Below are 27,421 nucleotides of genomic sequence, written 5' to 3' on the forward strand. Positions count from 1 at the left end.
CCCCCCGTGCAGGAGACGGGTCTCCTGGTGACCAACGAGGGCCCGCCCCGGCGGCTCCCCTCCCCAGGGCTGTCCGGAGTGTCAGAGGGGAGCCCCGCATCCGGCGCTGTGCTGTTTGCAAAGCAGGCCGAGCCTGCTTGGGATTCCCTCTCCCCTTTCTCTGTCTCTCTCCAACTTGTGTGTGCTCTTCCTCTTTCTCAAGAAAAATAAATAAAGTTGAAAAAAAAATTAATAAAATTGAAAAGGGTTTAATTGGAGTAGAGTGAGCACAGGAAAGACTGGTAGGAAAGGGATTATTCCCTTAATTTCGAAAATAGTCGGAAATTTCCATTAGAAAAAAAAAATTCCATTACCAAGAATGTCAACTCCTCAAATCATCTACATCAATCATTGTTAGCCAAACTTCAAAAATCTTTTCTGTCCTCTTTTTCTCAAAGTGTTCTGGGCAGCCTTTAACGTAGATTAAATTGTAGATTTTCCTTTTTAACTGGTGGCAATTTTTCATCTTAGCACTTTCCTACATTTTGTGAAGGGGAATCTCCTTGCAGCAGAGAGCCGTCTTCGCGGAACCCTCCCCTCGCCCCCAGCTGAGAGAAAATGGCTACAGATCTTATCCAAGATGGACAACAGGAAGGACCTGCGATGGTAAAGGTGGAGGAAGATCACTTTTACCTACAAGAAACTGACTTGCAGCTGAACAGCCAGTCCAGTCAGATCTTCCACCAGCGCTTCAGGCTCTTCCCTTACCAGGAGACCCCTGGACCCCGCGAGGCGCTGTGCCGGCTCGCGAGCTGGGCCGCCAGTGGCTGAGCCCAGAAACGCACAGCAAGGAGCAGATCCTGGAGCTGCTGGTGCTGGAGCAGTTCCTGACCGTCCTGCCCGCCGAGCTCCAGGCCTGTGTGCGGGGACAGCACCCGGAGAGCGGGGAGCAGGCGGTGACCGTGCTGGAGGATCTGGAGCGGTTGCTGGACGAGCCCGGAGAGCAGGTGGGAAGAGAGGCATGTTCTGTAGTGACAAAGTGCAGCATTTACCGGTTAGGTCAGTAGGAGAGCCTTGAGGGCGGCCATGAGCTTCTGTCCCTGTCCTGCATCATTGTTTCTGTCTGTTCCTTTTCCTGCCTCATCTCTGTTTCTAAGCCTGTTGAGTCCTTTCTCCCTGTCCTGGCTCCATGGGAAGTACTTCCCAAGGTTTTACATCTAGTTCTCAGGGCACTTTCTTCCCAAGCCCCATGGTCCCTAATTGTCCCCAGGGCGCATTCCAAGCAGATGGACAGGAAGTGCTCTGGGAGGAAGTGACATCCCTGGGAGCCGGCTGCCAGTCACCATATGATCAGCTCCAGCACGTGGAGACCCCGCCCAGCATGACCTTGGAGCCCCATTCCCTAGAGAGAGGTGAGGAGAAAGAGGAGGATCTGTCTGGAAAGGTGGATCAGGGTAGCTGGGCTCCTGCTTGGCCAATCACAGCCACTCTTTGCAGTTTAATCAGGAGTAGTATCCAAGAAGACTGATGGCCATGCATGATTTCACCCAAAATCCTCCCTGGCTCATCTGCCTTTCTATTTGCAAAGTATAACCGGTATTCTTGACCTTTTAAGCAAAAGATTTTTATTTACGTATTTACTTACTTTAACATACTCATCTTTGCTTTTCATTAAAAAAGTGTGGAACTATCACATCATTCAGTGGCTTCTTATATTATCTCTCCATTATGATCTTTACAGAGGCCTCCTCAGTGTCTTGCCCTATCCTGTCTTTTTAAGTTTTCTCTACCCATTAGGATAGAGCCACCTTTTAAACCTTTCACTTTGCACTGCTCCTATCTTCTTTCACATTAAATTCCCTCCTGTTTTCATGCCCATACCTTCCCCTGCATGTTACTCCAGTCTACTTTCAATGCTTTTTCCCTCCCACATTCTCTCCATGTCAGGAAGAACTTCATACACAGCATGTCAGATGTGCTTCCCACTGACAAAGTTTCCTGATCCCCTTTTTACGTCCTGATCCCCTTCACAATCTCCAGAAAATAGGAATAAAGGGACCAGAACAGCCAAGAAATCAGACCTTTTCCGGTATTTCCTTTGAGTTGAGGTAGAATCTTCATCTTAATGAGTTTGGTGGGACATTTATCTCCCTTGGGCCAAATTTCAGTAAAACTGTTTTTCCATATCTTAGTTAATATAAGGGAATTATCAGTTTACACTGAATCTCCAAGGAGTGCCCTATTTGGGGGAAGATTAAGAGGAAGTTTTCTTTCCAAGCAATAGAATGAATACACTTTTGCTTTTCTGCTATGATTGAATTTGATTGCAGTTTAAAGTGCTCTTTATACACTTAGACTTTTTTCTTAAGTTTATTTATGTATTTTGAGAGAGAGAGAGCAAGCACAAGCTGGGGAGGAACAGAGAGAAAATCCCAAGCAGTCTCTGTGCTGTTAGTGCAGAGCTTGACTCGGGGCTTGATCCCACAAACCACGAGATCATGAGTTGAAATGAAGAGTCTGATGCTTAACCAACAGAGCCACCCAGGCACCTCCTATAAACTTAGACTTTTAACAAACATTTTAATAACCTGTGCCCTTTGGTAAATATTGTTCTCTGTCCTACCTTGGTAAGTACCACTTTCACCTTTCCTCTCTAGTACTTTCTTTCCTTAACTGAGCTGAAGAGATATTTATTGATTGTTGGGGGAACATGACTACAAAAGAGAAAAATGGTCCCTTGGGGTGTAATAGTGCATCAGCTCAAACAGGTGACATTTCCATTTTGCTTACTTTTATAGATGTTTAAAATTTTCCATAACAAAAAGTTTGGAAAGAAAGTGACATTGGAAGGATCCATGTCCTAGTTTAGATAGTGAGACCAAGCCCAAGGCTGGGACATTGGCTGGGAGGCAGGAAGTGTCCAAAGGAATGGAATCACAGAAGATGATACTCTGTGGAATCTGCAGAGGCAGGACCAGTTTCCAGGGGACCCATCTTGGAGACCTTCATGAATGCAAGGACAGGTCTGGCAGGCATCAAGGAAATTCAGAGGAAGGAGAGCCACACAGATGTGATCAGTGTGAGAAAAGCTTCATGCACAGCATCAGTCTTCTTGGATGTCAGAGAATCCACACGGGGGAAAAGCCCTTTCAATGTGAAGAGTGTGGGAGAGCCTTTAGTCAAAACAAAGCTTTTTAAGTGCCCCCTGATTCACATGGGTGAAAAACGATATTAGTGTGATCAGTGTGGGAAAAGTTTTAGTCAAGACTCAGTCCTTCTTAGATGTCAGAGAAATCACACCGGGGAGGAAGCTTATGAGGAGCGAACGTGGTAAAACCTTCAGTAACAGCACAGGACTCGCTCATTGGAGATTCCGTTCCTTAAACCAGCACACTGACTGTGGGAGGGTTTTCAGTGAGTTCAAACCTCACCAAACATGAGCAAGTTTATATAGGAGAAAAACTCTAGGAATGTGATGAATGTGGGAAAGCCTTTAGTGGAAGTTCTGACCTGAACAGACATCACAGAATCCACACTGGAGAGAAACCCGATGAATGTGGGAAGGCCTTCCGTTTGATCATGTGGCAATTCTATTAATTTTTTTTTGAGGAACCTCCATACTGTTTTCCACAGTGGTGGTACCAATTTACATGCCCACTGGTAGCGTACAGGATTCCTCTTTCTCCACATCCTCCTCAACACTTGTCATTTCTTGATTTCTTGTCTTTTTTATTTTAGCCATTCTGACAGGTGTGAAGTGATACTGTGGTTTTGATTCGCATTTTCCTGATGATTTGTGATGTTGAGCATCTTTTCACGTGTCTGTTAGCCATCTGAAAGTCTTCTGTGGAAAAGTGTCTATTCAGGTCCTGTGCCCATTTTTTAATCGGATTATTTGGGCCTTTTTGGTGCTGAGTTATAGAAATTCCTTATATATTCTGTATGTTAACCCTTTATTGGATATATCATTTGCAAATATCTTCTCCCATTCGGTAGATTGCCTTGTTATTTTGTTGATGCTTTCCTTTGCTGTGCAAAAGCTGTTTATTTTGGTGTAGTCTAAATAGTTTAATTTTGCTTTTGTTTCCCTTGCCAGAGGAGACATATCCAGAAAAATGATTCTACGGTCAATGTCAAAGAAATGACTGCCTATGTTTTCTCCTAGGAGTTTTATGGTTTTAGGTCTCACATTTAGGTCTTTAATCTGTTAGTTTATTTTTGTGTATGGTGTAAGAAAGTGGTCCAGTTCCATTCTTTTGCATGTAGCTATTCAGTTTTCCAAGCACCATTCATTGAAGAGACTGTCTTTTACCCCATTGGATATTCTTAACTCCTTTGTCGAAGATTAATTGACCACATATGTGTGGGTTTATATGTGGGTTTTCCGTTCTGTTTCATTGATCCGTGTGTCTGTTTTTGTGCCAGTACCACACTGTTCTGATTATGACAGCTTTATAGTATATCTTGAAATCTGGATTGTAATACCTCCAGCTTTGTTCTTTTTCAAGATTGCTTTGATTATTCAAGGTCTTGTGGTTCCATACAAATTTTAGTATTATTTGTTCTAGTTCTGTGAAAAATGTTTTTAGTATTTTGTTAGAGATTGCATTTAATCAGTAGATTGCATTGGGTAGTGTGCATGTTTTAACAATATTGGTTCTTGCAGTTAATGAGCATGGAATATCTTTGTTTCTGTTATCTTTAACTTTTTCAATTATTCATAATATACTATGAATCCATTTTTAACAAGGATTTAATCATTGGGGTTATGATTGCATAAGAAATACCTAATGACCTGTCATATTAACAAAATTTGAATGTTTAAGAACATACAGTCTGGGAGGCTATGTGAAAACAGGCATTCTCAGAGTGCAAAGTAATACAGCCTTTACAAAGACACCTCCCTTTCTCTCTCCTCGCTTCTCATTTCTGTTTCTTCATTGATCATTGATCATTGCAGCAGTGTTTGTTAAAATATTGGAAACAATCCAAATACCTATCCCTCAAAGACTAGTTGAAAAAGCCACACGATGGAGTACTATGCCACTGTAAAAAAAAAAAAAAAATTTTTCAATGAACAAATTTAGAATAATTTCCAGTTTTTTTAATAAGTGATAAAGCAAGGTATAAAAGAGTGTATATAATATAATTTATGGAGGTAAAGAAGGCAGGTGCTTATTTTTGCAAGAGAAAGGAGAGGAGAGAAGGAAGGAAAGAGGAAGGAAGGACAGGATAAATTAAAACTAATGAAAATGGGGCATGAGTATATAGCTGACCCTTGAACAAGGCAGGGATTGGCGTTCTGACCCCTGTGCAGTCAAAAATCATGTGTAACTTTCTGGGCACCTGGGTGGCTCAGTCGCTTAAGCAGCCAGCTCTTGATTTCAGCTCACCGTTTGTGAGATGGAGCCCCACATTGAATTCCGTGCCTGCTTGGGACTCTCTCTGCCCCTCCCCTGCTCCCTCTCTCTCTCAAAATAAATAAACTTTAAAAATTGTATAAAAAATGAGATAAAATCCTGAAGGAAAAAAATTATATATATACTCACTGATACGGCCTAGAAGCAATGATATATCCTACTACCCATGGCTTATCGGCTGGTTTCTGTATACCATTCTCCACTGAAAGGAACCAGAGCTTCATGCTTTATGGAACAATGGTGGATTCTAGGTCTAGGGCAGGTAATATATAAAGTGAACCTGGAATATCTCGTGCAATTAAGTAAAGTGCACAAAAATGATTTCTTTTCAGGAATGGCAACAAATGCAGAGGGAACGTGCGTCAGTTTCCTCATCTGTTAAATGGGGATAACTGTACCTAACTTACAGGGTTGCAATGCAGAATGAATAAGTTAATATGGGCCAAACACTATGTTGGCTGTTGTCCCATTGCCCCGCGGGGCAGAATAAACCTCCCAGCGCCTCACTCCACCTGTGGAGCCAATTCCGCGGGGCGACCATAGAGGCGTGAGACCTCCGGGCTCGCTAGAAGGAAAGCGGCCGGAACGCCGTCCCGGAGGTGGCGCGCGTGACGCACTTCCGGCCTTTGTAGCCGGTCACTGTGCGGGCTGTGGTTGTCAAGGACCGGGAGGCGGTGGGGCCTGGCGGGGTGGCCTCTCCTCCCGCGGATGCTCGGTGAGCTGCGGAGTCGGGCGGCGCTGGTGTGTGAGCTCTGTCACCGGGCCGGGTGCGGGAGGCGGGGGCGTCCTGGCCGGACCAGAGCTCGGGCGCCGCGGGCCGTCTCCGTCCCCATAGTAGGATGAGGGGACAGGCGCCGACGGAGGAGCGTTCCTCTCGGCCTCTCGGGGTCTGGTTCACCACCCACAGGGGCGCTCGCGATTTGCTCATGTTTGTTAAGCGAATATTTCAGCAGCAGGTAGTACGTTCTGGGCAGGCGTTGTTCAAAGCACTTTCCAGGTAGTAACGTATGTAGGTAGGCCCCGAGTACGGACCAGCCCTCTCCTGCCCCCTTTTCTAACATCAAGAAGGAAAGTGAGGCCCACTCACTCGACCCAACTCATACCAGCTGGTAAGGGGTGTAGTCAGGGTTCAGATCCAGGCCGTTTTCTTAACCTGCTGTGCTGACTCTGTTCTGTTTTCTGTATTAGCTTCACGGCCACAGCCCAGGGGTTACTTATCTCGTTTGAATCTGGTCCTCCCCACTTGCAGGCCTCAGGAGTCCTGGGCTTCCGGTTAGGATTTAAGAGTAAAGTGTTATCTGAACACATGGATGTCTTCCAGAGTATGTCTGCAAGGTTGGTGAAACAGCTACTTTAGTGGTGTGTTAACACATGCTTCCCCGCCCACTTACCCTTGCTGTGCTTTGGGCAATAGGAAGGAAACCTTACAGTCTTGGCCCCAAGGGTAGGTAGCAGGTATCGATTAAGCCACCTGAAGCCAAAAATTGTACAGTTTTTCTTTTATTTTTTTTATTTTTTAACGTTTTATTTATTTTTGAGACAGAGAGAGACAGAGCATGAACGGGGGAGGGGCAGAGAGAGAGGGAGACACAGAATCGGAAGCAGGCTCCAGGCTCTGAGCCATCAGCCCAGAGCCCGACGCGGGGCTCGAACTCACGGACCTCGAGATCGTGACCTGAGCTGAAGTTGGCCGCTTAACCGACTGAGCCACCCAGGCGCCCCTACAGTTTTTCTTTAAAAGGTGGAAGTTTATTGTGTGCCAGGCTTTGTGCCGAACCATTTTGTATACATTGTCTCCTGTAATACTCTTGACAACTTTGCAAAGGAACTGTCCTCATTTTGTACAGGAGATTGAGAATCAGAAAAACCGGTCAAGTAACTTGCTCAAGATCACGTTGTTAGTAAGTCAGGATTCATAACTAAATCCGCTACCTTATACCACTTTCTACTTACTGCAGATGAATAGGAAAGGTGTTTGTGTGAGTGTGTGCGTGCACACATTAAAGATGCACAGACGACGAAAAGATACATTCTAATCTTTTTAAAAATTTTTTTAATGTCTCTATTTATTTTTGAGACACAGAGAGACAGAGCATGAGCAGGGGAGGGGCAGAGAGAGAGGGAGACACAGAATCCGAAGCGGGCTCCAGGCTCTGAGCTGTCAGCGCAGAGCCCGATGCGGGGCCCGAACCCACAAACCGCAAGATCGTGACTTGAGCCAAAGTCAGACGCTCAACCGACTGAGCCCCCAGGCACCCCTGATACAGTCTAATCTTTAACGGTGTCTACTTCTGGGGAGTAGAGCTTGATGAAGGAATTGGCTATTCTGTACTTCTGGGATTTTGTTTTAATGTGAGAGCTAACTGCAAGATAGAGACTGGGGGCAAAATGATAGAAGAGCTGGAAGAAAGAAGAGGGTGGGCTGGAATGCATGAGGAAGACCTCAAAGGATGTGAGATTCAAATCAAGGTGCAGAGGTTGGGTAGGGTTGGAACAAGTGCAGCTGGCAAGACCACAGACATGGAGCAGGGATGAGGAAAGCCTGACTAAAGAACAGTGAGAAGAGAAGCCAGAGTGGAGCGGGCAGGTTTTGCATGTGGAATATGGGAAAACAAGAGGGGCCCAACAGTTGAAGCTAGAGACCTGACTGGTCTTGAGCCGAGCTTGAGTGTTTCGGGGGCCTTAGATGGTGATATCAGGGGGGACGGTTTGGGAGTGCGTACAGTAAGTAGTCGGGGGTCTTAGATGGTGACCTCAGTGGGGAGAGTCTGTGGCTGCATCCAGTAAGTAGTGGGGGCCTTAGATGGTGATGTCAGGGGGGAGGGTTTGGGGGTGCGTTATGATAAAGACATACTTGGTTGCATGCTGCTTGATCTTCAGCAGCACGTATTTCTTTGGTAAAGAGCATTCCTCCCTGAGGGCAGTGGTAGATTTGGGAGTATCACCCTTGCTGAGACTCTAGGAGAAACCAGCTTTAAAATGCAGATGTGGTTCTTTTAAGTGTGGGAGATTATTATGCTAATTCTCTACCTGGCATGTACCGATGGTCCCCCGTCCAAGGGTGGTACACATTCATACTACTTCGAATTATGAGTTTGATCTTTCTCGAGTTGCTTGTGAGAAATAACGGATACATTTATAACCATTCTGTTTTTCACTGTCAGGACAATATTCCCTAAGGTACGTGAGATTTTCAGCACTTAACAACAAAACAGGATTTGTGTTAGGTGATTTTGCCCCGCTGTAGGCTCATGTTTACGGTAAGTGAGGCTAAGCTGTGATGTGTGGTCGGTTAGGTGGAGTCAGTGCATTTTCAGCCTATGATATTTTCTTTTTTTTTTTTTTTTTTTTCAACATTTATTTATTTTTGGGACAGAGAGAGAGCATGAACGGAGGAGGGGCAGAGAGAGAGGGAGACACAGAATCGGAAACAGGCTCCAGGCTCTGAGCCATCAGCCCAGAGCCCGACGCGGGGCTCGAACTCACGGACCGCGAGATCGTGACCTGGCTGAAGTCGGACGCTTAACCGACTGCGCCACCCAGGCGCCCCTTTCTTTTTAAAAAAATTTTTTTTTCAACATTTATTTATTTTTGGGACAGAGAGCATGAACGGAGGAGGGGCAGAGCCTATGATATTTTCAACTCATGGTGGGTTCATCAGGATGTAGCCCCACGGTAAGTCAAGGAAGGTGTGTACAATGGGGTGGTGAACCTAAGTAAGATTAATAGCTGTATGTTTGTGAGCAGGAGGGCAGCACTGGGTTCAAAAAGCAGCAAAGATGTGCCGGTGTGAGGCCACCAGACAGAAATGAAATCAGGGGAGGAAAGCGAAAGGGAGCCGATACAGAGAAGACAGGGAAATCGATCTTCGTGAAATTGAGTAAAGATTTGAAACACCACAGAGCGGAGATGACTTTCTATGAGCAGAACTCAAAGCTTCAGCTGCATTTTCTGTGAATAGAAAATCTTTGACTTAAAGCCAAAGCAGACGGACAGCAAATAGGAAAGAGACCTTTTTCAGGGCCTAGAAGATTGACAAAACAAGAGGGCATGAGTCGCCGTTTAATCCTTTGAACCTGTGTTCGGTTAACTGAGTGACATCAGAGCGCGTTTCCTTCATTTACCTGTTTGATACTTGCACCCCAAACTTCCACACCCTAGAATAGACCCTGCAGACCACGCTTGCAGCCACAATCATCGCTCCCTCAAAGACTAGATAGCTTCTGTCTCTGCTTCCACTTTTCCCATAGTCTGTTATCACGGCAGCCGGTTATACTTTCATATTAAGTGTAAGTAACATTTCGTCGCCACCCCCCACCCCACTGTAAACCTCAATGGCTTTCCACATGTCTTAGACTAGAAGGCAGAGCCCTCACATGGCGTTTCATAATCTCCCGACCTGACTCTATCACTGTACCCTTTGCTCTCTCTGCTGTCACCACATTGTTCAACTGGTTGTTGCTTGAAGAACCCAGCCGTGCTCCGGCCTCCAAGGACTCGGTTCCCTTTGCGTGGAACCATCCTTCTCCACGGAGTCCTGTGACCGCCACTCACTTCTCGAGTCTCTGCTCAGACGTTACCTTATCCGCAAGGCCTTCCCTGATGCCCCACATGAAATGGAGACCTTTCTCCCCATCTCCTTTACCTTGAATTTTCTCTGTAGCGTTTGCTGCTGTTTGGCATATTACCGTCTGTCCCTGTTGGCCCCTTCCGTCTTCCTTCCCACGTAGAGGAGAACGAGTGGTGTAGTGCTCAAGACTGAATTCTGAAGTTAGATTTGTGGGGTTTAAAAGGCGGCTTCCCCACCTAGGCCTGCGAAACTTAGTTAGTGAAGCCAGAAATGTTAGGAATTTGTGGAAAGGATAATATTTGCAGATTACCCAGAACGATGCTTCCCTGCCCTGGTAGTCTTTCTCTTCTTGATAAGTATGCCTAATACTGGCGATGCAGATTTAACTTCTCTTGTACTCGTAAGTGATCCATGTTAAGTTGTAATTAAATATCCTCTCCTTGGTTTTTCTTTTTATTTTGTGATGGATTCCAATACCTAAGAACAGTGTTGGTTTATATTTACAATGAATTATAATAATTTTACTTAAATTTGGCAACTTTTAAAGCTATAGGTCATGACTCATGTGGATCATGAAGTCCATGTGGGCTGTGACCAGGGTTTTTTGTTTTGGGGTTTAAAAACAACAACCAGGATTTAGAAAAAGAATAATATCACATAAATAAGGGTGCTTAGTGTTTTGTGAAGTTATTATTTCAGTTATATGTGTGTGTATCTCATATACATTCATGTACATACACATGCATATATGTGTTCTGGGTCTCAGTATAAAATAGCTCTTACTGTGGGTCCTGGTCAAAAAAGTTTGAAAGCCTCTGCCCAAAAATGATCCTTTGAAATCACTAGGCTACATAATATTCTTTCAGAAAATTGCTTTCGTTAATTACTATTCTGGTTTAGATTCTTTCATAAGTTTTATGTGGTCATAGACATTTGTGTCTTGATGAGCACTGGTTTTATTTTACGCATTGCTGTCCACTGTCCATCCTCAAAGTCTCAAAGATAAACAATTTCCAGGAAATTAAAGGACAAGAAACAGCTCAGACCCTACCCCTATTTTAAAATATCAGAACCAGAGGCTTGGATCAGTCGATTGAATGTCTAACTCAGTAGGCTCAGGTCACGATCCCAGGGTTGTGGGATCGAGCCCTGCATTGGGCTGCGTACTGAGTGTGGAGCCTGCTTAAGATTCTCCCTGGTCCTCTGCCCCTCCACCGTGTGCACACGTGCGCTCTCTCTTTCACTCTCTCAAATTAAAAAAAAAAATTCTAAAATATCAGAACCAATATTTCTTTCATTTTAATATCTCTTGACTACTTTCTGATTCTTTTGCCATGGTGTTTTGATTGCTAGGATTCATTTATTCCTTCAATGAGATTTATAAGAAAAATAACAATAGTAGTAATTTACAATACTTTAGGATTTACCAAGCTGCCAGCTTCTCGTGCTCTTTATCCATGATCTTATTTTATCTTCATATCCCCTAGAAAGATGGGCCCGCGCAGATTGTACCTGGAAGATCGGGTCTCAGCCCAAATACAGAACTCTTTCCTCCACACCTCACCCGACTGGACAGACTTGGCCTCTCTTCCCCAGTACATTTCTTTTGCTCCTCATTCTGTCCTTTTATCTTTACTTCTCCCTTCTCCATTTTGTTTCCCTTTTCTCCTTGACTCTTAGCGTCCTCTGTGACCACTTGGCACCATGATGCTCGTTTACCTCCATTCAGCATGACACTTACGCCACGTCTAGGATCTTGCCATTCAAATGGAAACTCAGTTTATTCTAACTGAGTTACTTGAGCTGATTCATTGCGGATGATCAAAATGGTCCCTTCAATAAAACCGTGTGGTGGGGGGGGTGGTTCTGGGGAACATGTTCTGTTTCTGTTTTCCTTCCCCTGTATCACCTGCCTCAGATTTGCAAAGTCCTTACTGTTCGTCATGCATTCTCTGCTCTTCACTAGATAGTGACTGCTTTTGCTATAAATACCCCAGTGCCCGCGAGCAGAAAAGATTTTCTACATTTTAATGTTTTTTTTTCTCTGCAAATTATGTTTTAGATTTTAGGATTTTCAGAAGAAAAGATCAAAGGGAGTCATCAAGGATAGATTCTTTTTCTGAATAGTGAAGCCTAAAATGGCCACAGCCTCAGTCCTTCAGACTCCAGAGATGCAGGAAGGACGTCTGGCAGTAAAGGTAGAAGAGGAAGAGGGGGATTGTGCCTCTGGGCAGGAATCTGGCCCGTGGAGAGATCACCCGCATAGCAGAGAGATCTTCCGTAAACGCTTCAGGCAGTTCTGCTACCAGGAGACCCCTGGACCCCGCGAAGCTCTTCGAAGGCTCCGCGAGCTGTGCCGCCAGTGGCTGAGCCCAGAAACGCACAGCAAGGAGCAGATCCTGGAGCTGCTGGTGCTGGAGCAGTTCCTGACCATCCTGCCCGAGGAGCTCCAGGCCTGGGTGCAGGGACAGCACCCGGAGAGCGGGGAGCAGGCGGTGACCGTGCTGGAGGATCTGGAGCGGGAGCTGGACGAGCCGGGAGAACAGGTGGGAGAGGGCAGGACAGAGGTCGGTAGCTGTAAGAACGAGTGTGGGGTTTCTGTGCAGCAAGAGGAAGAGGACGAGGATTTCTTTGTGCCTGATGTGGTCTATTGTGGGTGTCCCATCCTTCTGCCTGTTTCTTCCTGCCAGTTTCTTGGTCCTTCTTTTCCCGTGCAGTGGACCTGAGGAGGCCTCCTTACGATGTCTTCTCTGACATTTGATTTCTTTTTTTTTTTTTTTTTTTTTCAACGTTTATTTTTGGGACAGAGAGACAGAGCATGAACGGGGGAGGGGCAGAGAGAGAGGGAGACACAGAGTCGGAAACAGGCTCCAGGCTCTGAGCCATCAGCCCAGAGCCCGACGTGGGGCTCGAACTCACGGAGCGCAAGATCGTGACCTGGCTGAAGTTGGACGCTTAACCGACTGCGCCACCCAGGCGCCCCCTTGACATTTGATTCCTAACCGTCCTTAATTTCCAGCAGGTTCCAGCCTGTGCCCATGAGCAGGAAGAGTTGGTGAAGGGGGAGGCAGGTCGGGGAGCAGCCCAGGACTCATCAAGCGGCCGGCCCCCAACCTTGGAAGGGCCGCGTCAGTGCAGGTCGCGGGAGGTGTGCCTGCTTCGGGAGATCGGTGAGGACTGGAACTTCCTCAGAGGCCTCCCTCACTCCCTCACCGTCCATCTGCTCAGCATCTGCTGTGTGCCAGGCGTTGTGCTTGGTCCTGAGGACACTGTGACCGGCAAGGAGGGGCGGTGGGGGGAAGGTTGCGGCCTGGTGGGGGGAAGACAGTCCCCTAACGGTTACAGTTCAGTGTGTCTTCTCCCTGAGGTCCGGGCATCCTTGTCTAGGTGGGGGAAGTACACAGAACCATGCTTATGTGTCCCCTGCCCCCCACCCTCCTGGTTGCTTTTTTCTTTTCTGTTTGGAAACATGACATTCATGTGATCCATTTCTCGTTTCAGGGGATGAGGCTGGGGCTTGGAGTGTGCAGTCAGCCCCGAAGAGGGAGCTCTGTAAAGAGAAGAAACATCTTGTGGAAGTTCCTGAGAAACTGAACGGTGACACTCTTCTGGGGCCTGAGTGTGCAGACACATGTGACCAGGAGGGCAGGTGGGAGAGGCAGCGGGCCAGCTCCTCAGCAGAGAGACCCTACGTCTGCGGTGAGTGTGGGAAGAGCTTCACCCAGAACTCCATCCTGATCGAGCACCAGAGGACACACACCGGGGAGAAGCCCTACGGGTGTGATGAGTGCGGACGGGCCTTCAGCCAGCGCTCGGGTCTCTTCCAGCACCAGAGACTCCACACCGGGGAGAAGCGCTACCAGTGTGGCATCTGTGGCAAAGCGTTCAGCCAGAACGCGGGGCTCTTCCATCACCTCCGGATCCACACGGGGGAGAAGCCCTTCCAGTGCAGCCAGTGCAGGAAGAGCTTCAGCCGACGTTCTGTCCTCATTAAGCATCAGCGAATTCACACTGGAGAAAGGCCTTATGAATGTGAAGCCTGTGGCAAGAACTTTATTTATCACTGCAACCTCGTCCAGCATCGGAAGGTCCACCCTGGGGTGGGTGCCGCTAGCCCCCTGGAGCAGGTAGGGCAGAGGCTCCCGGTGTCGGACCCTAGTGGAGGTGGTGGGGCAGGCTCTCACTTTGTCCCTGAAGCAGAGTCCTAGGAAAAGAATCGTTCGGTCCTCTGGAGGGCAGACTGTGGAAATTGTCCGTGTTTTTATGCTGAGAGAAGCATAATATTTTAAGTCCATCTGTCAGCTTCTCTGGGGTCTGTGACATCCGTGTTTGCAGTAGTGAACACTGTTGTGGTGACTTCATCAACTGGTCCCACACCTGTCTGTGCAGAAAGTTCTCCAGGTGTGCTCTAGGAAAACTCCTTCATCCTAGTTCTAAGAAACTTTTTAAAAAAAGTTTTAAAAAATTACATGCTACCTGAATACACAATTATGTTAAAAGTAGTTTGAGTATTTAAAAATTAATTTAAAAATAATGGCAGTAAAACTTGCAACTTAAACGATTTATTTTCTCATAAAATATGATAATTTGCTTTTTAACCTACAAAAGGGGACAGATAAATCCTCCCATAGATACACAGAAGTCTTCTCCCTGTTAAGAACTGTAGAGTTCCACTGACTCCGCCTTCAGTGAGGAACCAAGGACCCAAGTGAGGACACATCAATGTGTTACTGTTGCTCGAGATTTCAGATTTGTGTAGACCAAGAAACTTATCTAAAAATCTGGTATCTCACTTCTGATCTTCGTTACAAAAATATAGGCCTCTTTGCATTTTTCCTGTGATTTATAAGCATTTTTGGATTTTGCTTTCTTTATTTAACCCTTAGTTATACAAAATTTCAAACATCTACAGAAGTTGAAAAGTGTGATCAGTCTTCCACGTTGATTGTTTTTTATAAGCTCCATGCTTCTCAGCATTACCTATTAATTACCACCAAGGTCATGCTTTAAAAAACTTCTTTCCCTTAACACTGATTGAACGTTTACCAAACTTTATACTAAGCCTAGGACACAAAGAAATGGGAATCTATGGTGATGACAATCCAGATTGGAGTACCAAATACACTGCAGGTCACTTAACCATGATAGAAACATCATAAGGGACCCTACAGATCACTTCTGTGCCCCTTATATGATACAGAAACGGAGGCTGGAAGTGACTGCGGACCTTTCAGCTGGTTCACCGAGCTGGAGTTGGAACCCTGTCTCCTGATTCCTAGTGTTCTTTCTAAGCATCTGGAAGCATTTTATCACCACGTAGAAATGACTAGTATAAGGAACTTCCAGGATTTAGAAGGCACTGAGGCACAGCTCAATAAAGCCTCCCGTCTGTGCATGTTGCTCTGTTCGGTTTACAGCCGAGTTGCAGGAAGGACTCCTTCCACTGATCCCTCATTTGGGGCATTTTATTTATTTATTTTTAACGTTTATTTATTTTTGAGACAGACACAAAACGCAAGCAGGGGAGGGGCAGAGAGAGAGGGAGACACAGAATCCAAAGCAGGCTCCAGGCTCTGAGCAGGCTCTGAGCTGTCAGCACAGAACCCGACGCGGGACATGAACCCACAAACCGCGAGATCATGACCTGAGCTGAAGTCAGACGCTTACCAACTGAGCCACTCATGTGCCCCTTATTTATTTTTGTAGTGAATGGTTTTTTTTTTTAACTTTTAATTTACTTAGAGGGACTTTTCAAGAAGATAATTCATTCTTCATCTGATTCAAGTATGAAAGCCACATTAAAAAGGGAGCCTATCTTTTCCCTCATAAGTAGCCATTTTTCTAGTATCTTACATATCTTCAGTGTTTCTTCATGGAAATACAAGAAAATGTGAACATATATAAAACTTATTTCCTTTGTCCCACGGAAAGATGGTGTATATTTACACTCTTCAACCCCTTGCTGTGTTCATGAAACAATATAATCTTTAGAGAAACAGCCAGCCTCCTCTCTGTTTACAAGTGGACAGTATCTCATTTGCTGATGCTCCATACTTTAACACACTGGTGTAAATGCACAACCACTACTTTGAAATGTTACAAATTATTTCATTCTCCTCCCAAATGTACTTCAAGTCAAACTTTAAAAGCTAACTTCCACGTGAGCTGGAAAACAGGGTTTTGGCAACTAGAGGTGGACATAATTCTTCTACAGAGAAATGCAGAGTGATGGGGATGGTTTCAGTCTCGTGTATTTAGCTCTGTTAGGTATTCTCAGCATTTCAAACCATTAGTGTCGCCGCTTATGGGTAACTGTAGGTCTTCTCAAAAATCTTAAATTTTCTCAAGATTGTATTTTACTGTATCTTGAGGTTTAACTATTTCCAAAGGAAATACATATAGATTTTAAAGTGAAGAAAGATATAGTAGACTTAAGTTTGAAATAAAATCAACTTCTCAAGTAAACATATATTCCATTCAGTAATATGAGACATACAGTCTAATAATCTGAGTTTGTAAGCATCACAGGTACCTCTGCATATGCCAAAACAGCATGTTTGGATAATTCCATTATATCAGCTCTTAAAAGATTTAAAATATGAACAGATCAGGATTTTAAAGGATATAGTTCTAATGGATTGTTTTTACAGCTGCAATTGAAGATTGAATGTTTGGTTTGTTTTGTGCTTGTTTTTGTTTTTTTGTTTTCACAGCTTTTCAAAAATTCTAAATTTTCTCAATAACTGATAAAAATGCCAAGAAAGAAAAGATGTTATCTGTGCTGTAGAGGCATATACCACTCGAGTGCAGTGATGGTTAACATGATTAAAACTACTGACAGTTCGGGGCGCCTGGGTGGCGCAGTCGGTTAAGCGTCCGACTTCAGCCAGGTCACGATCTCGCGGTCTGTGAGTTCGAGCCCCGCATCAGGCTCTGGGCTGATGGCTCGGAGCCTGGAGCCTGCTTCCGATTCTGTGTCTCCCTCTCTCTCTGCCCCTCCCCCGTTCATGCTCTCTCTCTCTCTGTCCCAAAAATAAATAAAAAAAGTTGAAAAAAAAAAAATTTAAAAAACTACTGACAGTTCACCAAACTAACTTGCCTTGTTTTCTGATACGGATTATTCTTCTAATTCTTTTATCTGGGATGCACATTTGTCATTAGTTGACTTAACCGCTAGACAGGGGCATGTAAGCCCTGGCCTTTCCTATGATTACTCCAGCCTTCTGGCCGGGTGCTCTTAGGTGTTGTCTCCCTTTACATTTCTGAATTACCCTCACTTCTCTTTTCTTTTTCTACCCTGGCTCTTTTCACTCAACCCATCGAGTCTCTGGCATTGATCTCCTTTCAGCTGCTCTGTAAACCAGTAACCATCTCTCCTTATGCCTTTGAAAAGCCCCAGTCTGAAAGACTGGTCAGTTTTATGGCTGAGCAAGGTGTAAGAAGTACTGATTCAAATCCAATTAAAAAGACTTATTGGTTCAAGGGATGCCTGGCTGTCTCAGAAGAGTGTGTGACTCTTGATCACAGGATCATGATTTTGAGCCCCACGTTGGGTGTAGAGATTACTAAAAATATAAAAAAGCCTTACTGGTTCTTGAGGGATAGTACAGCACCCCTCTGAACATTGTTAGGACAGTGAACACTGTATGTCAAGAAATGACTGAGAATTTTGCAACTGAAAGCTATCTAGAGCTGTAGGTAAGAGCCCTGAAGACTCTCTTTCACTATAATTTTTATTTGAGGAACCAAGTCTTCAAGGAGAACCAAGTCTCTGTCCAGATTTTGATTTTGAAAATGACTTCTATTTTCTCTGACAATATTTTTCCTTTAAAAAACAATTTATAGTGGAAGATTGTTTTACATTTTTCCAATAAGACAAAAAATACCTCTGAGAAAATTTTAAAACAATGGCATATCTAAAGTCAAAATTGTAAAATATGAAGTATCTTCTCAGGAGCAGTTTTGAAATCTATGTACCAGTATACATGTGTGTCACTGGTTAAATGTTGAGTTAGAAGTTGAGAGAGAACGTAAAAGTTGAGAGGAAAGTAGATTATTTGTAGAAGGAGCTGGAATATAGCGGAAAGTATCTGCAATAGAGGAAACAGGGTGAAGAAGGCCCAGCTAAGGCAGGCTCAAGAGCCATGAGTGTGCAGGGGTGGGGGCCAGATGCAGAGGTCACGGAACACTTTGTTAAAGCATAATGGAATCATTGAAAGTATTTTATTGTGCTATAGGAGTTTCTTAACAAAAAATCAGAAAATATTAGCTTTAAGAAGAAATTTTGAGTTGAGCAATTTCATACCTGCATGAGAAAAGTGAAGTCCAAAGTGGTTAAACACTCGTGATCTATTTTTTAATCACATTAAAAACTTTAAAGTTAAAAATCTTAAAAATTTTTAAAACAAAACTGTGAACAAAGATCGTTGTGAATTATATAAGGTTTCACAGGCACTTGGACTTGGAGGCTCAGAACCTTTTAGGCCTCTGCAAACAGCAACAGCAGCAACAAAACAGGATGGAAAAAGGAAAAGGAAGAACGAAATGTGAGAACATAAAAAGGAACCAGGCAAACTTACACGCTAAAACTGGATTAGGCCAACAAGTGGTGACCAAAGAGAAGGAAAAAATAAAAAGAGACGTTGTTACCAAGAAACGTGCTTTGTCCATAAATAATACCTATTAGCCCTCTGGCTCTCAATTGGTCCATGTGTCTTAGCAGTGAAAAGAGTCCCACTGCTCTTCACTCCTCACTCTTCTCCGTGCTCTACGTAACAAAGAGGAGGCAAGCACAGTGTGTAAATCACTGATTTCTTTTTTTTAGGTCTCTCTGGACTCACACCCAGTTTTCCATGCCAACGTCTCAGCTCTATGATGAAGCCACTGCTTCTGAATATATACCTGTGTTAGAATCACCTGGGTTGTTTGAACTGCAGTTTCCTGGGCACTACCACAGACTGGCTGAATGTTTGTGAGGGCAGGACCTGGGAATCTGCATTTCAGCTAGCATATCGGTGGTTGTCAGACTTGAGGTAACTATATATAATGTATTGCCCAATCTAGGACACTTCTGAGAATGCAAGGGATTGCTGTTAATAATTACAGCCAGCCAAGAGGCATAAATCAGGATGTATGGTCTTCCTACTTAAGACTTTTCCTACTGAGGAGATAGAAGAGACAGAAAGAATACAATGGTCTCATGAAAGCTAAGGTAGAGCATCTATGAAGGAGGCTGTGGGATGTTTAGGTGTAGCCACCTAGACCAAAGTAGCCACCGTCTGCCTGGTTTGAAATAATCCCCGTTAACACATTTATTGGATTAGGTAAGAAGGGGTGGGTATGCCTATAAAAACAACACCCACCCAGAAAAGCCCCCCTCTCCCCCAAAAAACCCACAAACAACAACAAAACGCTTAAAATAGCTAGTTACCTAAGATGAGCCTGTTGAGACTATGGCTTACCAGACAAGAGAGATGACGTTCCAGAAGCATAGGAGCATTTCAGTGGTATAGGATCGATGGACCAGTATGGGCTGTTCACCTCTGACATACAGAGGAAGCGTGGGAATATAGCGCGCCAGATCACAACCTCGCAGGAATAAGGCAGAGGGCAAGCCGTTTGAAGCAAGTAGCTAGGATGAATGAGGTCCAGATATTGTGCCAAGTTTCCTAAGTTATCATAATTGATGCACATTCTTCACGGGCTGTGCAACCAGAGCGCTCGTAACACCGCAGGGTACCAAACACAGGCTGACCAGGCCCCACATTCCGCAGTTGCCCCGGGGCCATTCACAGCGGGGACCGGGCATGTGGCTTCCCCTCACTTTCTGCTAATTCTGCAGAGTCAGGGATCTGTAAGTGGTTAGGTTACTCAAAAGGACCGGAGTCACATGCACAAAGATTGAGACGGTGGACAGCAAGCCAGCACCTGCCCCTCTTAATGCCGCTTTGCTCAGGTGGGTATCGATTATTGCTTCGGACCCTTGGGGGCCGAGTGGACAATGGGTATCACGGGACCAGGGTACTAGGAACGGAGGACTGCGTCGCATTCCCTCAGTGTAACAGAGACGGGCCCAGGCTGAGTGGCTGCTGGACACCCGGTGGACCCGCCTGCGCTGTGCAGAGGCCACCGAGGGCCCCTGCGGTGGGAGCCGGCCAACCACTGAGATGCAGGACCTCTGGCTTCCTAGAGGGGCGGTGAGGAGCGGGTGGAGGCGTGCCCGGGCGTCGTGACGTACTTCCGGTCTCGTGTGAGCCACAGCTAGCGCGAGCCTTTTTCGGCGGGAGGCGCCCGCGAGGCTTGGTGGCCGCTCCCCGAGACGCAGGCTCGTCTGTGTCGCCGCCCGCGGACGTGGACGCGAGCGCTGCGCGGACCACCCGCTTCGGGCTCCGGGCGCTGGTGCGTCTTTACGGCCGGCGGTGGTTTTCTGTCCCCCTCCGGAGTCCTGTTTTCATCGAGGCCTTCGTGGCGGTGGTCATGACCTTGCACGCCTATGCCGGGAGGGTTCGTCTCGGAGGACGTACGGTGACGGGGTCTCAGGACTTAGAAAACGGAGGGAAGTGTGATTTCCTCGGCTCAGAGAACGTTGAGAAGTGACCGCGTCCTTCGAGCGGACATAGGCTGCCGGCCGCATAGTGCGGGTCTCCAAGGTGCTTTTAAGACCCCTCCAGCTCACAGTGCCGTGGGGAAGAGGGGAACACCCCTGCGATACCGCGCGGATACCCGGAGCCGGGGGTGGGGGCACCTCCCGGAGAGGCGGAGAGCTGAGCGGAAACGGGCGACCGGAGGCAGCCGAGGGAAGGTGGGTGTGCTGTGGCCGGGGCAGAGAGGATGAGCAGGTGACAGCTGCGATACCCCAGGGAACTTGGACTTGAAAAGGCAGTGTGCCTCTCCGTCCTTTCCGTGTGACGGCTCCCGCACAGAATGCACGCGATGTGTGTGCGCACACTGCCTCGCAGAAGGGAGCAGGCCCCGGCTACGCTGCCCCGGGTCCGCGCGCGGCCACCTCGTAGCCCAGGTGGTCAATGTGCTGGCGCTGCTCCGGGAGGCGGACTCCGCAGAGACAGGAGTCCCTGTCTTCACGCACGGGAGTAGCGTCATCTTACTAGGCTTCTAGAAATTCCAGGAGCGGGGTGGCAAATGGATTGGAAGGGGGTAGGACTGGAAGCAAGAGAGAGGAGAGATGCGCAGGCGTCACGGAAAGAGCCGGTACTGTAAGTTGGTGAAAGCCAGGTGCTGGCCGTGGAAGTGACGAGGGTGGAGTGGATTGTGTGGAAGACGCGAATTTAACTCCACTTGATGTCTAAGGGAGAAAGATTGTTGAAAAGGTGCTGAGCACAATGCCCGGCACGTAGTACGTATTACGGGCTTTATTTTTAATATAGTTAGGGATAATTAGGTTTTTGGATTAGATAGATGGTAAGGGGAATGAATGTGTCCTTTTTAAAGAAATGGGTAGGCCCGCCTGAATGGCCCAGTCGTTAAGTGTCCAGCTCTTGGTTTCGGCTCAAGATCTTGTGGTTTGTGGGAGCCCTAGTTGGGCTCTGTGCTGACAGTGCCGGAGCAAAGTAAAGTTTAAAAAAAAAAAAAAAAAAGAAAGAAAGAAAGAAATGAGTAATTTTGGAAGAGCCATTGATTATGAGGGGAAAATGATGAGTTAATTTTTGGTAGTGTTGAGGTGCTTTTAAGACCTAGGACTGGAAGAGTCCTATACCATTGGACTATAATGGTCTTGATCTCCAAAGTAAGACTGGGAAAAGAGAATAGATTTAGGAGTTGTTAGGTGAAAGCGTCTCAATTCTCAGATGCTACTGAATGGACGAGATTGCCCAGAATGAATGTGGAATGAGAAGGCCGGATCCCGGCTTAGGGTAACCGGACATTTCTTGGCAAGCTGAAAAAGAGCCATAAAGTGGACTTAAGAATGAGCTTTTGACAAGCCCTTATAGAAGCTTGAGCACCAAGTGTTGGTCTAAGCACTTTACAAAAGCCAGCTCATGAGAAAACAGCCAGAAGATTGCAGTTCCTTAGAAGATTGGGAGTGGTTAGAGTGTTAGGGACTGCGGGGGGCATCTGGTAAGTAAAGGACCGAAAAATACTCACTGGGTTTGTATACAAGGGGGGCTTTGGTTAATTGACTTGGGACCCCTAACTCAAATGTGGGACACCCCAACTGACATGCACACTGTTCTTTTCTAAAACTAAAAATGCATTTGAAAGAATCTAGCATAATTCTTGGCACAGAGAGGTTGATTTATAAATATGATTGACTAAATCTGTGACGCGCAATTCAAGTAAGCAAAGCTGTTTGCATTGTTTTTGTTATCGGGATATTTCACGTTATCTGAATATTTCACTTCAGTTTCTAGATCTAAAAGCTACTAGTATTGTTCTTTAGTCCTAAAGTAACCGAATTGTCTATAAGTCAATTTTAGGACATTTTTCTAATGACATTTTGTGCTTGTCTTATCTTTTACAGGGCGTCTTTACCTTCAATCATTGACTTGACCACAGCGATTCACTCTGAGTAAATATGTTCTTAGTTTGGAGTTGATCTCTGTTAACAGTGATGTGTTATGCCTTATCACCAGCTTTATTAAGCCCCTGCTACTGTTGTGGTGAACTGCTTTGCCCAGGAATGATTCAGTCCAACCCTTTTGGGCTGCAGAAGAACAGAAGGGATGTCAAATAGTTAAAGCATCTAGCCTGCACAGAAATGGTGCTTCTGACAGTTCTTCGGACAAAACTCATGGCAGTTCTGTTAGGAGGATTCCCTTGGGGCTCGGGAGTCCAGCTCCAGGCAGGCTCTCCGCCGCCAGTAGCTGTGCCCCGAGACGCACAGCAAGGAGCAGATCCTGGAGCTGCTGGTGCTGGAGCAGCTCATGACCATCCTGCCCGCGGAGCTCCAGGCCTGGGTGTGGGGCAGCATCCAGTGTATAGGGAGGAGGCTGTTACTGGACTGGGGGCTTGTTGAGGAAGCTGGACCATCCAGGAGGAAGGTGAGATAGGAAGAAACAATCTATTACCAGAGGCAGGTATTCTCTCCAGAGAGAGAGCAGAGACTTGAAGTTTCCTCTCAAGTGTAGTGAGAGGAAATGGCTAAGATGTGTTGGCCAGAGTTGTGTTCCCCTCCCTGTCCATTTATTCCCTGTCCTTGTAGGTCAAAGGAAACTCTGCTTTCTGTCCTCCTCTTCTGTTTTCCGATTAATACTGGGATCTAAGCTCTAGAACCCTAGCAGATATCACCCTGGTCAAATTTCTCTAATTGTCCCTGGGTCCTTTGTCCTCCTATGGGGACAGGAAGGGCAAACGAGGGCCCTAAGGGCAAATGGCTTACCTGGCAGCAGCATTAAGACTCACGGGGCGGGGGGGGGGGGGGGGGGGGGGGGGGGGGGGGGGCAGGGCAGCTCCAGCCAGAAACAGGGCAGCTCAGTTCTGAATCTACTGAGGAGAAAGAGGAGATCCTACTGGGGAAAAGATCAGAAATGTCTTTTGCATTTTTCCAAATGAACCTCATCACTAAACCTTTTGCCTACCTTTCACTTGATGTCTTGTTTCATTTTTACCTTGTCCCTCTAAGCACATTGTTTTAACCTTGATTGTCATTCTCCCTTCACTACTTTGCACCGACGTTGTTGGAAATCCTGCTTCTATTGAATGGTTGTTTCTCCATTCTAACTGAATACTGCCAGCTTCCCTGGGCCTGACCTTTTATGCCAAAGGCAGGACAGCATTTTTCTACATTGAAGCCAATAGAAAATGACTCAAAGGCTACATACAATAGAAAAGTTATTAAATGTGCATTCTCAAAGACTTCGTGTAGAAAACAAAACTTATTTAGTATTTCTATGTGCTCATTGGACAAGCACACGTATCTGCCCAAATTGTAATCATACTGAACATCCCAACTGACACTACTTTTAAATTTAGTATTACATTATGGACATATTTTCCAAGAGTTACATGTAATGTATACATATGGCTGACATAAGTTCCATTGTACAGATACCAAATTATTTTTCATTTTTACTTTAATCAGGTCTTTATTAAAAATTAGCTGTCCAGAATGATTTGACGTTTATGGAATAAATAAACTGAAGCTTATGCAGCAGGCTTCTTGTCTTACATGGTGGGTTTCTCTTCTGCACACTTCCCAGCCGCTGGTCTCCTGTATTTATGACATGAGTCTAGGCATTTGACAGCTTTCTTGTTCCTGGTATAAAAAGAAGTATAAACTCCTCTAATTCCTTTCCTCCTCCTGAAATCAATCATTTTCCCAAGGACCCCAGATTCTGTTTAGTAAGAAATGGTATTTTAAAACCAAAGATAAGGTGCTAGGAATGCTCATATTGTTATTGGACATTGTTCCTAGGTATTTCAGTGCTCAGAGCTAGGAAGAATTTAAGATAAAGTATGTATTGTGAATTCATACTGACAGTTCGAGTTCAAATTCAGGGCCTTAATCTTTCGTCTGCATCTCCTTTTGGAGACTTCTCAAAGACACCGGGAATGATAGAATATGAAATACTCATCTGTTTTATCCCACAGTATCTCAGTGGCCTCAAAAAAAATGTTAGCATTACCATCAAATATGGTTTTTATAAACAGCTTAATGGTGGTGCCTGATTTTTCCATTCTTTTGTCCTTAAGTTCTATATCATTGGGCATATACAAAAAAATTACTCTTCAAAGGACATTGGAAATAATTTCTCGTTTGTGTGGTTATGTCACCAGCAGGTACACATTTAAATTCAGTTTGTTTCATTTCTGTCTCAATGTTTAGGGATTGCTTTTTTTATTTTATTTTTTATTTAAAAATTTTTTTTTCATTTTTTAAATTATGTGAAATACAAAATTTTATACATGAAATCTATAAAATGTTTTCAAGGAAATTCTCCTTTTCCTCCTCCTGTTCCCTCTCTCATATAGGTAACCTTTTTTGCTCTTTAATGGTTTATCCTTTTATTATTTATTTATTATAGGCACATGTGTACATGCACACCCTTCCCTTTTAAAAATAACACACTATAGGGGCGCCTAGTGGCTCAGTCAGTTAAGCATCTGACTTTAGCTCAGGTCATGATCTCACAGTTTGTGAGTTCAAACCCTGCATCCGGCTCTGTGCTGACAGCTCAGCCTGGACCCTGCTTCGGATTCTGTGTCTCCCTCTCTCTCTGCCTCTCCTCTTCTTGCTCTTTCTCTCAAAAATAAATAAACATTAAAAATTTTTTTTAAATAATAAAAAAAATTAAAGTAACACTATAGTTTATGTCATAAACTCAATACACATCTGTCTTCCATGAAACATTTTTTTTTCTTCCCTCTAGCATGTAGTTTGAATGAGACTTGTTCAGTGAACAAGTAACTGAGTAAGGTACGTGTGAATGAGGGAATTAGGCTGAAATTTTCAATCTCTTCTTTCAGGTGATTTGGTCAAAATGGAAAATGAGAAGGTGTTTCCAAAGTAGAAGAAATCTGAAGAAATAACATGCCAACAGGGACACTGCTAGATTTGATGGCAATATTCTTAAGTGCCTGAATTATGTAGAAGTCCCAAAATACCAGAGAACCCTAGAAATAGATCTATGATTGCATAAGCGATGAATGTGGAATGAGTTTCAGAGCTCCATCCTTATCCAGCATCTGAGATACACAGGAGAAATGCCATGAAAATGAGAAATGTGGAAAAGCTTTTAGTCCAAGAGTGCTGGCTTCATTGAAGATAAGAGAATTCCCACTGAATTAGACCCACAAATATGGAGAATATGGAAAAGCTCTCAGTGCAGACACTGGACTAGTTCATCATAGAGAACCCTTGCTGGAGAGAGACCCTATAATAAAAGTGACAAGTATGGTAAAGCCTTGGACGGTCAGCCCTTAACCAGGACCAGAGACTTCACACCAAGGAGAGGTGTTACCATCTTAACAAGTGTGGGAAAGGTTACAGTCAGAACACAGAGATTTTTCACTATCAGAGTCTGTGTTGGAGAGAAACTCTTCGTTTAATCAATGTAGTAAGAATTTTCCTGGATATTTCATTCCTTATTAAATACCAGAAAACTCAAGAGTGTGAGAAGTTGATAAATGTGAATGGAAAAGCCTGTAAACAGTAGCATCTCATCTAACATTAAAAATTTTAGGGGAGCCTGGGTGGCTCAGTCAGTTAAGTGTCTATTTCAGCTCAGGTCATGATCTTGGGGTTGTGATATCAAGGCTACATTTGGCATGGAGCCTGCTTAAGATTCTCTTGCCCATCTGCCCTGCTTGCGCTCGCTTGCTCTCTGTAAACAAAACAGAACAAACTCTTAAAGTGTCCAGCATGTGAAATCAGCAAGGCAGAATTTCTTCCTACCAGACCTCTGGGTGGTCTTTGATGGGAACTGGCCTTTCAGAATGTCCCTCAAAACCTTGTCAGATTCAACAGAACGAGCCATTTACTTTTCCTTAACCGTCTCCTCAAGCAAGGTGCCTGGGTGGTTCAGTCAGTTGAATGTCCAGCTTCAGCTCAGGTCATGATCTCGCAGCTCGTGAATTTGAGCCCTGTGTCCAGCTCTGTGCTGATAACTCAGAGCCTGGATCCTGCTTCAGATTCTGTGTCTCTCCGTCTGCCCCTCCCAACTTGCACTCTTTCTCAAAAATTAACGTTGAAAAAAAAATTTTTTTTAAGTCTCCTCAAGCAGCTACATTATTTTAGTGATTCAAAGGGCTGCTTATGGACCACCAGTTCAGATTTCCAGATGTTTTCATTAGTTCTTAAATACAGTTCTCACAAAAACTTGGACTGTTAAATTATTTTAGTGAAAATTTAAGTTATGTATAAAATACAAATAGGAATGTTATTAGATGGTTATTTTAAATGCTGCAGTTATGATTTGCCAAGTCAAAAAACTTGTTCAGCATCTTTTTAGTAATGACCTGGTGAGTTCTTGTTGCGCCTTCCGTTCCTATCTAGGGTATGATGTGTGACATGTAGCCCCCAGTTAAGACTCCAGACAAGAAAGATGCATCTTTATTTTTTAAAGTTTATTTTTTTTTTTTATTTTGAGAGAAAGAGTGTGCACACATGAGCAGGGAAGTGGCAAGAGAGGATCCCAAGCAGGCTCCACAGTCAGCAGGGAGCCCAATATGGACATTGAACTCACGAACCGTGAGATCATGACCTGAGCTGAAACCAAGAGGTTGGACAGTCAACCGACAGCCACCCAGGAGCCCCAGGTGCATCTTTTTTTCAAAAAGAGGTGTATTGATTTGTATTAGGAAAACAGAAAAGACCCAAGTTAGTGTTCAAGGGAGAATAAGCAAACTCAAATGCCCAGGAAAGGCAGGTAATAAAAATAAAGGAAGCAATCCTAGAGTCACAAAGAAAAACAAAAACCATTATTTTACATTGCATTAAGTTCAGGGAAATTGTTAGGATTCTCTTTATTTTGAATTCTACAGGAGAAAGATGATC

General features: G+C 44.8%; 2 protein-coding genes across 15 annotated transcripts; both read left to right on the forward strand.

The window, feature by feature from the left end:
• LOC109499510 (zinc finger and SCAN domain-containing protein 23-like) lies at positions 1-12,161 on the forward strand. The gene is given in 4 exon segments (XM_023254697.2): positions 1-784; positions 787-986; positions 1,250-1,391; positions 12,032-12,161. Coding segments are annotated over 4 exon segments (594 nt in total). The 5' UTR covers positions 1-597; the 3' UTR covers positions 12,097-12,161.
• ZSCAN23 (zinc finger and SCAN domain containing 23) lies at positions 12,108-26,033 on the forward strand. Of its 14 annotated transcripts, none has more exons than XM_023254678.2 (8): positions 12,108-12,515; positions 12,989-13,139; positions 13,471-14,096; positions 18,794-19,001; positions 19,811-19,924; positions 22,448-22,967; positions 24,008-24,097; positions 25,393-26,033. In XM_023254678.2, exons 1-4 carry the CDS (start codon positions 12,108-12,110, stop codon positions 18,842-18,844), a joined length of 1,236 nt encoding a protein of 411 aa, XP_023110446.1. In that variant the 3' UTR covers positions 18,845-19,001; positions 19,811-19,924; positions 22,448-22,967; positions 24,008-24,097; positions 25,393-26,033. The 14 variants fall into 14 exon arrangements, 10 of the variants coding, with proteins under 10 accessions (XP_023110446.1, XP_023110447.1, XP_023110444.1 ...); XM_023254679.2 differs by having other exon boundaries at positions 22,448-22,495; XM_023254676.2 differs by lacking the exon at positions 24,008-24,097.
• Positions 26,034-27,421: the final 1,388 nt, after the last annotated feature.

Source organism: Felis catus, chromosome B2 (genome assembly GCF_018350175.1).
Source record: "Felis catus isolate Fca126 chromosome B2, F.catus_Fca126_mat1.0, whole genome shotgun sequence".
Lineage (NCBI taxonomy): Eukaryota > Metazoa > Chordata > Mammalia > Carnivora > Felidae > Felis > Felis catus.

Coding starts and splice junctions, on each gene's coding strand:
- ZSCAN23 (XM_023254674.2), top strand. CDS start 12,108: ATGGCCACAGCCTCAGTCCTTCAGACTCCAGAGATGCAGGAAGGACGT. Junction 12,516..12,988: donor TGGACGAGCCGGGAGAACAG/GTGGGAGAGGGC, acceptor CTTAATTTCCAG/CAGGTTCCAGCCTGTGCCCA. Junction 13,140..13,470: donor GTGCCTGCTTCGGGAGATCG/GTGAGGACTGGA, acceptor TTCTCGTTTCAG/GGGATGAGGCTGGGGCTTGG.